The sequence below is a fragment of the Myzus persicae genome, unplaced genomic scaffold (assembly GCF_001856785.1).
Source record: "Myzus persicae strain clone G006 unplaced genomic scaffold, MPER_G0061.0, whole genome shotgun sequence".
Taxonomy (NCBI): Eukaryota; Metazoa; Arthropoda; class Insecta; order Hemiptera; family Aphididae; genus Myzus; species Myzus persicae.
Window position 1 is genome coordinate 151,999 of NW_019104072.1, and position 11,941 is coordinate 163,939.

Sequence of the window (11,941 nt, forward strand, 5' to 3'; positions counted from 1 at the left end):
CAAATTTTGACTTTAATTGCTACTTTACCAATAAGCGTGGCATCAGCTGAACGCAGTTTCTCTACATTAAGGAGGTATTATTTTATGATTGATTTTAAATTCCAAGATAAGTAAGTATATATTAAAATGTACTTTTACGCTTAAATGCTTCAGGCTTAAGACTTGGTTAAGGACAAAGATGTCTCAAGATAGACTTTGTGGCTTAGCATTATTGCATATTCATCGAGAGCTTGATATTTCAGAAGATAAAATAATAGAACGCTTAGCAAATAGCAAAAAAAGAAACATTGATTTTGTTATTTAATTTTCTTTAATTTAAATAATTTAATTTTAATTTTTGCTTAATTATTATTATTACTATGTTAACTGTTTTTAATGGAATTAATTAACATTTATAAGCTGATTAATTGACTTGTTTGAAGTACATGTTAAATTGTTTTAAGCTGTTTATCTAAATATTTTACACGGTGCTTTATAATATAATTTTTTATACAACTCCCTAGACACTTGAATGTACTTTTTTTAAATTGAAATTGTACTAAATGCTTGAATTGCTTTAAATTTATTACTTCAGTTATATATTTATTTTATTTTTTTAGATTATAGTCAAATCTACAGACTTTTTACTATATTTTATATAACATGTATACGGTTAAAGGTAAGTATAAATCAGAGGCTGATACTTTATAAGTATTCCAATAAAACTAAACTATTTAAATTATGAAATAAAAAATAAAAGTTATATGTAATTTATTATAGGACCATAAACAAAAAGTGTTCTTTATTTGATGTATGTAAATATGAGAGGGGAGGCCCGAAAAATTGAAAATAGCCCCCCCCTTGATGTTTCATCAAAACCGCCACTGAGTGTTATAAAAACAGATATTATATTATATACCTATTTTTATATTATATAATAACAGCCTGTGACCAAGGAACGAACGATCAAAGCGCTTTTAAATTACACACGGGTGATATTCCATCGTACGAAAATATTATCGCATGCTTTTTAAATTTCACGTTTATAAATAAAAGTGTTCACGCGATCATGATTAAATTTCGTAAAATAAGATACGACACCCCGAAAACTGTCGGGGAACAAATTCACTTTAGCAACCCAGCACATTTTTAAAATTTTTTTTTCGAAATAGACGTATTTCGCCGAGCTAAGTACGATGGTGCCAAAAAAATTTGCGGAAACCATTATTTTGGAAGTTATAGCTATCCAAAGTTTGCGATTTTACGTTGATACACATGTGTGCAACAAAAAAAAGATGAACCGATGTTTGGTATAATCATCATCAAGGCTAAATTTAGCCATGATCATCATTATATTATTATTATTTATTTACATATCGATATCGTAATCTGTACTATCGTCGTCGTTGAAACTGTCTTCGGCAATTACGTAATCCCCTTTTTCGGTGTGTGCAGCTGCCGAGTATAAATGGCCAGCAAATTCAAAAAATGCAGACAAAGGTTCAACTTTTTTGGCACGTCATTGTTTCAAAAACATAGTGCTCGCTAATAACGTAGCTCGCTCGGATAATTAAAAACCAAAATATCCCTCGATTTGCTATGCAACACCTCCCCAAGTTGGTCATAGGGTAACTACCAGCTAGCCAAACTGAAATTACTTCGCGCGGCATTAAAACATGGCGCATACGTATATATAAACGTAAAATCTCAAACGTTGAATGTCTATAACTTCCAAAATAATGGTTTCCGCACATTTTTTTTGCACCATCGTTCTTAACTCGTCAAATTCCCACCTCTAAAGTAAACTGATAATAACATATAAACGATAAATGTCGTTCGACAAACCAAAAAACAAATTTATAGTACCATGTCGTCCTCTGATGAATGTAACCGCTCTGGAAGAGTGAATTCGCCGTCGCCGAAAATTTGTGGATTTTCGGACGATGATATTGAAATACAATATATAGATGAACTTTTAAGTGAAGAGTCCTTCAGTGGGATAAAATTCCGGTTCATTATTCTGATAGAAATTTAAAAAGAGTGACTTGGGAAGAAATATGTGTATTATTTTATCCAGATTTCAAAAATATCATAAGTCATCAACAAAAACTAATTGGTAGATAGTTGACATTTTATTTCTTATTTAAACATGTAATAATAAATTCAATTTAATCATTTCTCATCATTTTATATTTATATTATAAGCATTCAATTATTATTATGAATTTATATGCATATAAATATTATAGTATTTCAAGTTGATTGATTAAAATATTTTAGCAAAAATTATTTTATAGTGAAAAAATCTTTATTAAAATTAGTTTATCGACGAGATTAGTGTCAAGGTCGAGAGCTGTTAAACAAGTTATCGTTCGTTAGTCGTTCGTACTTCGTGAATCTTGTAGTGGAAGTTGGTCAGTTGGTGGGAAACTGGGAAAAAACTCTCAAAAGCCGTTTCAAGAAATAACAATAAAATGAAAAAGACGGGAATTATTATATACATAACTAATTTTGAATTTCAAAGTGATTCATATAAGAATATTAAATTCTGAATTGAAAATTTGAACTCATTTGAAGTTGGCTAATTTTTCATTCAGTGTATTTTTAAATATGTTCATTAAATGATTCAATTAAAAATTAAAAATTAAACCTGAACATTTATTTGTTGAACTGTGGATTATTTTAAAAATGTTATCCACCATGTTAGTATCGTGTAACTGCATTTAAACTCGTTCATGTACAATATTAAGTGAATCAAAATAAAAACTAATAATCATTATAAATCATACTGTTCACCTGTCTATACCAGAAGGCGTTAAATTAATAGCTGCTTTCTTGAATTTTTGTAGACGAAAGACTGCATTTCATAGAACCTATTATCTTTAATATTTTTGAACTGCTATTATGACACCTTATGAGGAACCTTACAATGCATTTTTTATGCTTTACAGCACAACGATAATTTTTGTTCTAAATTTTCCTCTCTAGGATTATTATAGAAATATCTTTACCACCACTAGGCCATCTTTCTATTACTACTGAGGTTTTTAGTTTATTGCATCGAAACCAAAGATTTGATTTTTTTACTTAACTTATTGTTTTTGAAATAAGTGTTTGTAAATTTTAGTTGGCATATATATAATTTCGAACACTGTAATAAGTAATAACCACGAATTAAGATATACAGGATGCGGAACGAAACGTCGCTATCAATGATAATTTGAAGTTGGAATGTTCTCAATTTCCAAATTGGACTACTAGCGCTCTCACAGTTTTCTATTGGCCAATGGTCACCCACCAATTTTCAAACTGACCGTACAATTGTATTATTTTAAAACTGTAAAATATTTATAAATACACATATTTTTTGTAATTAACATAATTTTTTATGAATTATTGTTACCTCAAATGGACATTTCTGAATTTTCGGGAACATAAAAGCTCCGTGAACAAAAAGTATAAGAACCGCTGCCATAGAGCGTATGTTACACTCGAGATCCGCTGGGTCACCTCTCTTTTACTGATAAGAATAGTTTCTACCGAGTTCTTTGGACACCTTAAAGACACCACGGCTTCTTTAGCCTAAGAAACATATACCAGTCAAAACAACCAACCCACGTGTACGATGACGAATACTAATGTCAAGACAATCTCGCTCAAGTTAGGCAGAATGTTCTGGACACAGCGATACTATCCATCAACGAAACAGAGACGCTCAACACAGTCACCTGGGACCCCCACATCTCGGCTCAGCCAGATAAGGTAGCATCAACAGACCACAAATATCTGGTTAAAACTAAACCTGACGATGACATCCAACTAGAAATGAAACAGGTATCGGCAAAGGCACGTTAAGATTACATCGCTACAGCGTTACCACGATTTCTTTATGTTCGTTGCCGGGTATTACCGAGCATTTGTCAGGACAACTATAATAAACTTTTTTGTTCACGGAGTGAGGATGTGTTCGTAAACAATAGCAAAATAATATAGAGTGTGAATCGTCTCCGCGGGAGCAGGGCAACACAAACTGATCGGTATCAAGAATAAAAATAACAAATAATAGGAAATTACAATAAATGAAACAATATCGACGGCGTTGATGACTGAGACAGCTGATACAACGATGTCGACGGCAACTATTAACAGTGGCACTGGACGACGGCGAGTGACCGGATTACGCAATGGCAATGCGCGACATTACAAAACCACAGCACTGAGAGTGGCGTCACGTGAGCGATATAAAAATAGTAATATCGATGTTGCACGGATATTATTCGTCGGTCGTGGTGCACGTCGGAATCTGACAATTGCAGATGTAACGACACGATGAACTATCGTGCGTGGCCGCGTGGGGTGTCGGCGGTGAACACGCGACAAAGGATAACCGTTGAGCAGAAGGCAACGATTTGACGATAGGCGGTACGACGTCGATGGTGAAACACAAATACGCTGGTCGAATAAACACGACGTGCGAAACGAATATACTATATAAAGGCGCGGACTTCTAACACGTCACGAAGTTGTCGCGATGGAACCATTGGAGAGCAAAAACCGGTCGGACGTGACGCAACGCACGGTCTGCTCGATTTGAGCACAGGACGGAGACAGTTATGAGTCGCCGGCTGTATCGCGGACCAGTTGCGCAGGGCGTAGTAATAACGGCGGCAAAATTGAACACCCTGAGTACCACAAAAGACCGTCCAAGTTTCTACTTTCATTCCCGTCGGCATGATCATTGATCCATGCAATCGGGCGCGTCCTCGGGTTACGGATAGGGGCACGCGCTGCAGACATGCATGGTAACCACGAAATAAATGCCCTTCGAGATCGGTCGAATAAGCGGTCACGGACGAGCTCACCACCGGGGGAACGATCGACTCCCCGGTTCTCTCGAAGATCAGGATCATGGACTGGAAAACGGACAGATGATGCGAGACTGGTGTTGTCAGTGGTGGCCTAGCCATTTCAAGACATTTACCTTAAGTTTTTGTTGCCGATGACGCATTTCCGTTTAGATAAGACATAAAGCAACCGTTCAGACAAGCCGATTTAACGTCTTCTGAGAAAAAAATGTACAACTATCGAGTATCACGAGCTAGACGAATCGTAGAGAATGCTTTTGGAATTTTGGATACTCGATTTAGAATTTTTCACACAAACATTAATTAACATCCAAAAAAAATTGAGTCAACTGTCATGGCATCTTGTGGGTTGCATAATTACTTTAAAATAAAAGTACCGAACTTATATGCACCATCAATTGTTTTTATCGTGAACAAATAGATAATGGAACCACCTTAGAAGGATATACTCCAGGAATTCTGCCAGGGTCCTTAAGATGCGAAAAATCCAGGAAATATAACCAAAACACTAAAAATGATCAGATAAGAAGTTATAAGCTATTTTAATAAAGAAAGAAGTCACAAGGCAAAATTACTTTATTTGATTTGTACATGTTTTATAAATCATAATCATTATGCAATTCAATTGTAATTTTTTTAGAGAAGAAGAATTTACTTAAAAAAATAGTATCGGCAAATTAACCATTCAATTTACCATTGAAAAACAGTAAAATAGAATATAAAGTTAAATAATAAAATATCTTAGAATCATCGTTGTGTTAAATTATACGATTGTTATTTCTATTGTTTTTAAATCAAAGTTATATTTATGACACAACATTTTAGAGAGCATTCAAAAATAAAAGAAGAAGACAAACGAAATTTGTAACAAAATTCATAATTAATTAATTAAACTTTTGTTTGTGGTGGTGAGGTGGAGTTATAAATAACTATATAAATATTAGTATTCATAGGTATTTTGTAAACATTCGTAGAAAAACACATAATTATTGTTGCACGACCATTCTCGTTAAATTGAAAATGAAAAATTTCTAAGAAAATAATTATTTGATTAGGTACATTAGTACATTTATTTTATACTTGTATGCTTAAAATTCTGAACATTTATGTTTATCTACTTTTAACTATTAAATACATACAGTGTCGAGAAAACAGAAAATATGATTAGGATAATAATAATAGTATAACAAACAATAATAAGTATAATATTATTATTGTATTGGTATTAATTATCAGTTGATTAGAAATATATCTTTTTATAATACAGGTTGGGCATTTTGTATCGAATTTGATTAGAGAAGTCATACAAAATTATTTGGGGTAAAAACTTATTTATTTAATTTTTAAACCTCATCATTGTCAGTGTCCAAATTGGAGCGTACATCTTGATCATTTAAAAATGTCATTCACGGGAAATACCATAACATATTGTGTAACATAAATGTTCATTGTTCATACATATCTTCTGAGCTTTATCCAGATTTTGACACCAATACTTTTTAAAATTTTTTTTGTATGTAGAACACAAATGGTTAATTTTTTTATGACTGATTCTTTATTTGGGTCAGGTTCTATTTCACGTTATTTTAAAATTAATTTTGAATAGGTGCCATATTTTTTGTTTCGATCATGGTTTTCTTTTTCTTTAACTTTCCAAGGACACGGTTCTGAACGATAAATATTTATAAATTGTCGGCCCACTCCCGTAGTTTGTTGCCATAGTTGAAACGGCAAAGACAAAATAAGTTGTTATAAATTGTTATAAATTAAAATATTTTTTATTATATTTTATATAATTGGTGTTACTTTTATATAACCTTTTTATAAAAGTATACTGTTCTGCAGACATTTCGTTCTGGTCGGCTCGTCTGTCTCGTACTTAATTACGTTTGGTGTGTTTTTCTCATTAATTCTAATGAATTTTTTTTATTAATTCATACTATATGGACATGCGGTCCCTACCTCAAAGTGTAGAGGATGCAGTTAAGCTCCTCCTTACACTTATAACACGGTATATTACATACTCAGAAACAATGCAAGAATGGTTATGAGCAGGGCTGTGAATTTAATGCATTTGCACGTTTTTTTTTCTATACTGTATAATAAAATGGAATCGGCCAAAATTTATTTTGACTTATTTATAGTTCAAATACCAAATCTTATTTTGCATATTTTTGCATATTTCAAGAGTTATTGCATATAAATGCATGTTTTCATGATTTTTTTTGTATAAATGCTTCTTTCGTAATATTTACATTTTTCGGTCAATCTGTTTAAAATTGAAATTAAAATATTAAATGTATTGGTACAAACTATGATTGTATAGTTAAATGGAAACTGTTCTATTTTTACTCAGATATTTAATTAACCTATTTTGACAAGTTGGGGTATGTGGGTTTCTGCCGCAATATATTATAGTGAAAACTTCTAAACTGTAAGGCAAATTTTCCAATGTTTTGATGAAAATAATGCACTTTCTATCAAAAATGCTCAAAAAGAATTGAAATCTTATCAAATGAAAGAAAATTTGGCTTACATACATTCAAATTGCTCGTGTCTTTCTATAGCTATAACGCATCTACAAAAAAAGATATTCTCCATCTGAAGCTATTGAAATTGTACAAGATATTTTGACAAAGTACCTATAGTCAATTAACAGGTACAGCTGGAACTGCTTTTAATAAAAAATTACAAATAGTTCTCAACAAAAACAAAAGATTTCAAATGTGTAATATTTCAAAAATATTAACTGGCGAAAAAGAGAACGTAGATTTTCATATACCAGATTATTTAACCAGTAACGACATGACGTATTTCAAATTTGCCTCAATAAATTTGTCAGACGTGGAACGCTCCTTTACTGTATATAAAACTTGCTTGGCACTAAACAATAGGATTTTAAGTTTGAAAATCTAAAAAAATCATTGATTGTACCATGCAATAACTACCCTAAAGGTAAAATATATATTTTTAAGTAGAAACAATCTATTCTAAGCATATTGCTTTTATGGATCTTGTATACGACAAAGATCAAGACTAGTCAAGCATAATAAGTCATATACTCATATCAATATGTAACAATCCTAGTATTGAAATTATAACTAATAAAAAATTATAATGACAAAATAAAAACAAAAGTTAAATTTTTATGTTTCATGCATATTTTTTAAAAATTAGTGAATATTCGTCTGGAAACTATGCCTTGTGGAGGAGACAAAACATTGATTTTGAAACATTAAGTGTCCTAGTTTAAATGGAAAAGTTTAAATATGTAACTACATATCCTATTTAAAATAATCAAAAAATATCATACAGTGAAGATAAACCTTAATAAAAAGTAACTAAACAAATAAGAAAAGAAAACAATGTCAAATTCTAATTAATTTATTTAAATGAGAAAAAAACACTTAAAAATAAAGTCATACAGATTAAAAAAAAAATAATAACATTTAGATACAGATTCTCATAAATGTATTAATATATATTTTACACATTCTTTATATAAATTATAATTTCGGAATCAATTTAAACTCATACTTTGTATATTAGTTACGATGATTAAAATCAATATTATAAAGGTCTTCTTTTCCTAATTAACTTTGAAAAGAAACTTCTGCAGTCTAATAAATTTTTTTTTTTGGTTTTGGCATGGACTTCGCTTAAAATTAGTATCTTTATTATTGTAATAAATAATTATACATATTACATACAATTTGTTAAAAATGAAATTTTAGATTTAGTAAGTTATAGACATCAAAATTAATATTGGTTTTTGTACGAAACAATTTATTAAACGCAATTCTTTTCTCCATAGTATAGAAGAAGCTGCCTGAACTGCTTACGCATTCCCTCCACAGAGCTTGCACATTACTTCGATAATTAAAAGATAGAAAAGTTTAGCTACACTAAGGAATGTATTTTCTATGGTTCTAATCATTTTTACATTAGTGTAATAAAATATTTCTTAATTAAACACATCAGTTCTTGATAAATTAAATCGGGCTGCGCATTGAATTTATTTCTTGTTTTACCTAAATATCATTTCCACATATTACAATGGGCTACTAAATGTGACATAATAAAACATACTTGTGCAGTATATTATTAGAACAATGCAAGAACTAAGAGCATAAAGTTATAAATTTAATTCAAAATAATGATAATAATAATAATTAAAATAATTTAACACAGAATATAATAAAATATAATATCAGAATTTAGTTATTGAATTGAACCTAATAGATGTAGTAAATCCAACTTAATAATTAAAATATATTTACTATTATTATTTTGATTTAAATGCTTAACAATAAATAAAAAAGTTGTAAATTCTAGATTTAAAATAAAAAAACACTTAAATATTTGAAACTTATGTAATTGTAAACAAATTTAACTTAATTTGTACTATGTTTAAAATGGCATATCGTATATCTATTTTAAGTATCAGGAACTTCTTTTTTTATAGCTTTGATTAGTGGCGGTTTTTCGTCAGTGTCACTCTCCCCGGTGGACGTTATGGGATCAATGCAAATGTTTCGTTTTAAATCATTGGAATTTCTAACATTTTCTATCGGTTTTACTTTTTTTTCAATATTTCCGAGATCTTCATCATCTGAGCTACCCAAATCAATTTCAAAAACAAGTTTTGAATGGCAGGTAGATGTACCAAAAACACCTTCACAACTATCATTGTCCAAACTACATGCTTTCCATTTACCATTCGCATATAGTTCTATTTCCTCGCAAGTCTTAGGTACGTTTATACTATTGATAATGAACGAAAGGAACGAGTCTATTTTCAAATCGGCTAAGGAACAGGGATTCATGCATATAGGGCACATCCATGTAGGTTCTATCTTATTCGAAGAAATGAAAGCTTGCAGGTCGAAACATTGTAAGTGATTACAATTGACAGATTTGGCAGGCAATGTCATTCTTAATTTATTTATTGGACACAACAGAGTTAACTTAAAGGCCCCCAAACTTACATCTTTACTGGAATTTTCCAACAATTTCATGGCTGTATGCTTTGTATTTAATGCCGAAAAATATCGATTATTGTCTAATTTAATATAATTCACAAAATCGTCGACAGTAATTATTTTCACCAAATATACCACCATATAAAATAACCTATCACACTGTGGCCAAATACCTCTGATAGCATTACCATTAACAGTATTTAAGTGCAAATATTCAATTGGATTAACATTTAAAGGGCTTTGTATGTGGACTGTGGGTATTAGTTTATTGTTAATACACATTATTATTGGTTGTGGTAATACTTCTGACATTTCTCTCATCCCTGGTAGTTGTTCTCCAATACGGATCTGCAACTGGTAGGCCTGATTCCTATAATTTGGACCTTTGTTTGGTTGGCAAATTAGTTGAAGATCCAATAAAGACAAATAAAATTCGGCACCAAAATAATTGCGTGCTAAAAACAGAAAATAAAATTAATTAATGAACTTCAAAATATTTATTGTTAACTATGTTTATAATTAAGAATTTACTGTTGTCCGTTCCTGCAAGACTCATTATGTCTCCAAATCTAATGAACGTGGGTGGAACAACTTGGTTTAGAATACATTGAAATGGTAAAGCTCGAAATTCTAAATTGACATCTGTATTTGGATGTGTTGCCACGTCCACGTAGAATTTAGTTTTACCGCTTAACTCGCAATCTTCCCCTGCTGCGCATAGATCCTTGACCCCTGATGAATGATCCATTTTAAAATACTCTCCTAATCTGAAAATCATAAAATAGATATATTTACTCAATTGTTTCAATTATTTATTTATTTATTTTTATCGCATTATAAAACCAATACAAATGAAGCTTATATCAAGGAAAAGGTTTTCATATTAGAACTTACTAAAAAGTATTTTCAAAATAAATATTTGATCCTTTCTTTTGGTCCAGCGATAGTAAATGTTTTAACATGTATCTATTAAACTTATTTAATACTTAATACAACATATTTTACAATATAATTGTATTTTTTTTTACTTCCACTTGAGATGGACTTAAAATTTAAACATAGTTATAGCTTAGAATATTGTAAAATTTGAGCCCTTCAGATGAATATTAAGATTGTTCAAAAGGGGAGAACTTCAAAGTTTAAATTTGTATTACTGACTGATCATTAAAAAAACTACGAGGTATTGGTTAAATGGGAAATTTGGGACAAAGGTAAATGGGTTTATTTTCAGGGGTGTTTTATTCGATTTCAGCATTCCCGCGAGTTTTGCGATGTAGGTAGCATAAACGCGGCCGTGATTGAAGGGATGGGAGGGTTTGGTCGCCAAATACTACACAACTGATTTTGACGAGTACATTAGAAATGTATTTTACATTTTAAATAAGAATTTAGATTTAGCTAAACATTTAAATAATCCAAAAGATGATTAATTTATAAATAAATAAATAACTAAACATATTTTTACATCCAAATGAAGATTAAATTAATTTTACGGTCTCATAAGATCTGAACAGATTTTATCTAAAAATCTCAATATTATTTATAAAAAAAAATACATTATTGTTGGCTTATTTATAATTTTTTGACAAAATCCTTTATAGGTTATACATGATTAGAATTAAAATTCAGTGTTTTATGAACATATGAAACAAAATGTGGTTTTAATTAAAAATGTTGTTTAATTAAATGTATGTATATAATTATACAATTATAATTTATAAATGAATAAAGCTGAATCATTATGTAAAAGTATAGATCCACTCGTGCCACAAAAAGAAATGACACAACATACAACAAAAGGACTCAAACCGGCCATAACCAGATATAAAGGTATAGGTATAAGTATATAGGTACTAAGAAAAAATTACATTTGAAAAGTCATTGTGTGCATACAATTTAATAATTTACTTTAAAAAAGTGTCAGCTATCAACGAATAACTATTTCAAAATACAATAAAATGACTAATATCATCATTCTTCGTTTAAATATTTAATTTTCGTTCAATTAATATGAACTTAAAATGTCTATAAAAATTAAAACTGTGCTTATATATATTTTTAAATTTTCTGTAACAGTGTGAATTATTTATGAAAATCTTTGTTTTAAATTTTTAA

General features: G+C 30.2%; 1 protein-coding gene across 1 annotated transcript; it reads right to left on the bottom strand.

Annotated features, from left to right (window-relative positions):
- Window positions 1–8,364: 8,364 nt before the first annotated feature.
- LOC111038357 (E3 SUMO-protein ligase PIAS4-like) lies at window positions 8,365–10,856 on the bottom strand. The gene is made up of 2 exons (XM_022321423.1): window positions 10,358–10,856; window positions 8,365–10,281 (listed from the first exon to the last, which is right to left on the bottom strand). The coding sequence occupies exons 1-2, from the start codon at window positions 10,602–10,604 to the stop codon at window positions 9,281–9,283; spliced, it is 1,248 nt and encodes a 415-aa protein (XP_022177115.1). The 5' UTR covers window positions 10,605–10,856; the 3' UTR covers window positions 8,365–9,280.
- Window positions 10,857–11,941: the final 1,085 nt, after the last annotated feature.

Coding starts and splice junctions, on each gene's coding strand:
- LOC111038357 (XM_022321423.1), bottom strand. CDS start 10,604: ATGATTTTCAGATTAGGAGAGTATTTTAAAATGGATCATTCATCAGGG. Junction 10,282..10,357: donor TCTTGCAGGAACGGACAACA/GTAAATTCTTAA, acceptor TTCTGTTTTTAG/CACGCAATTATTTTGGTGCC.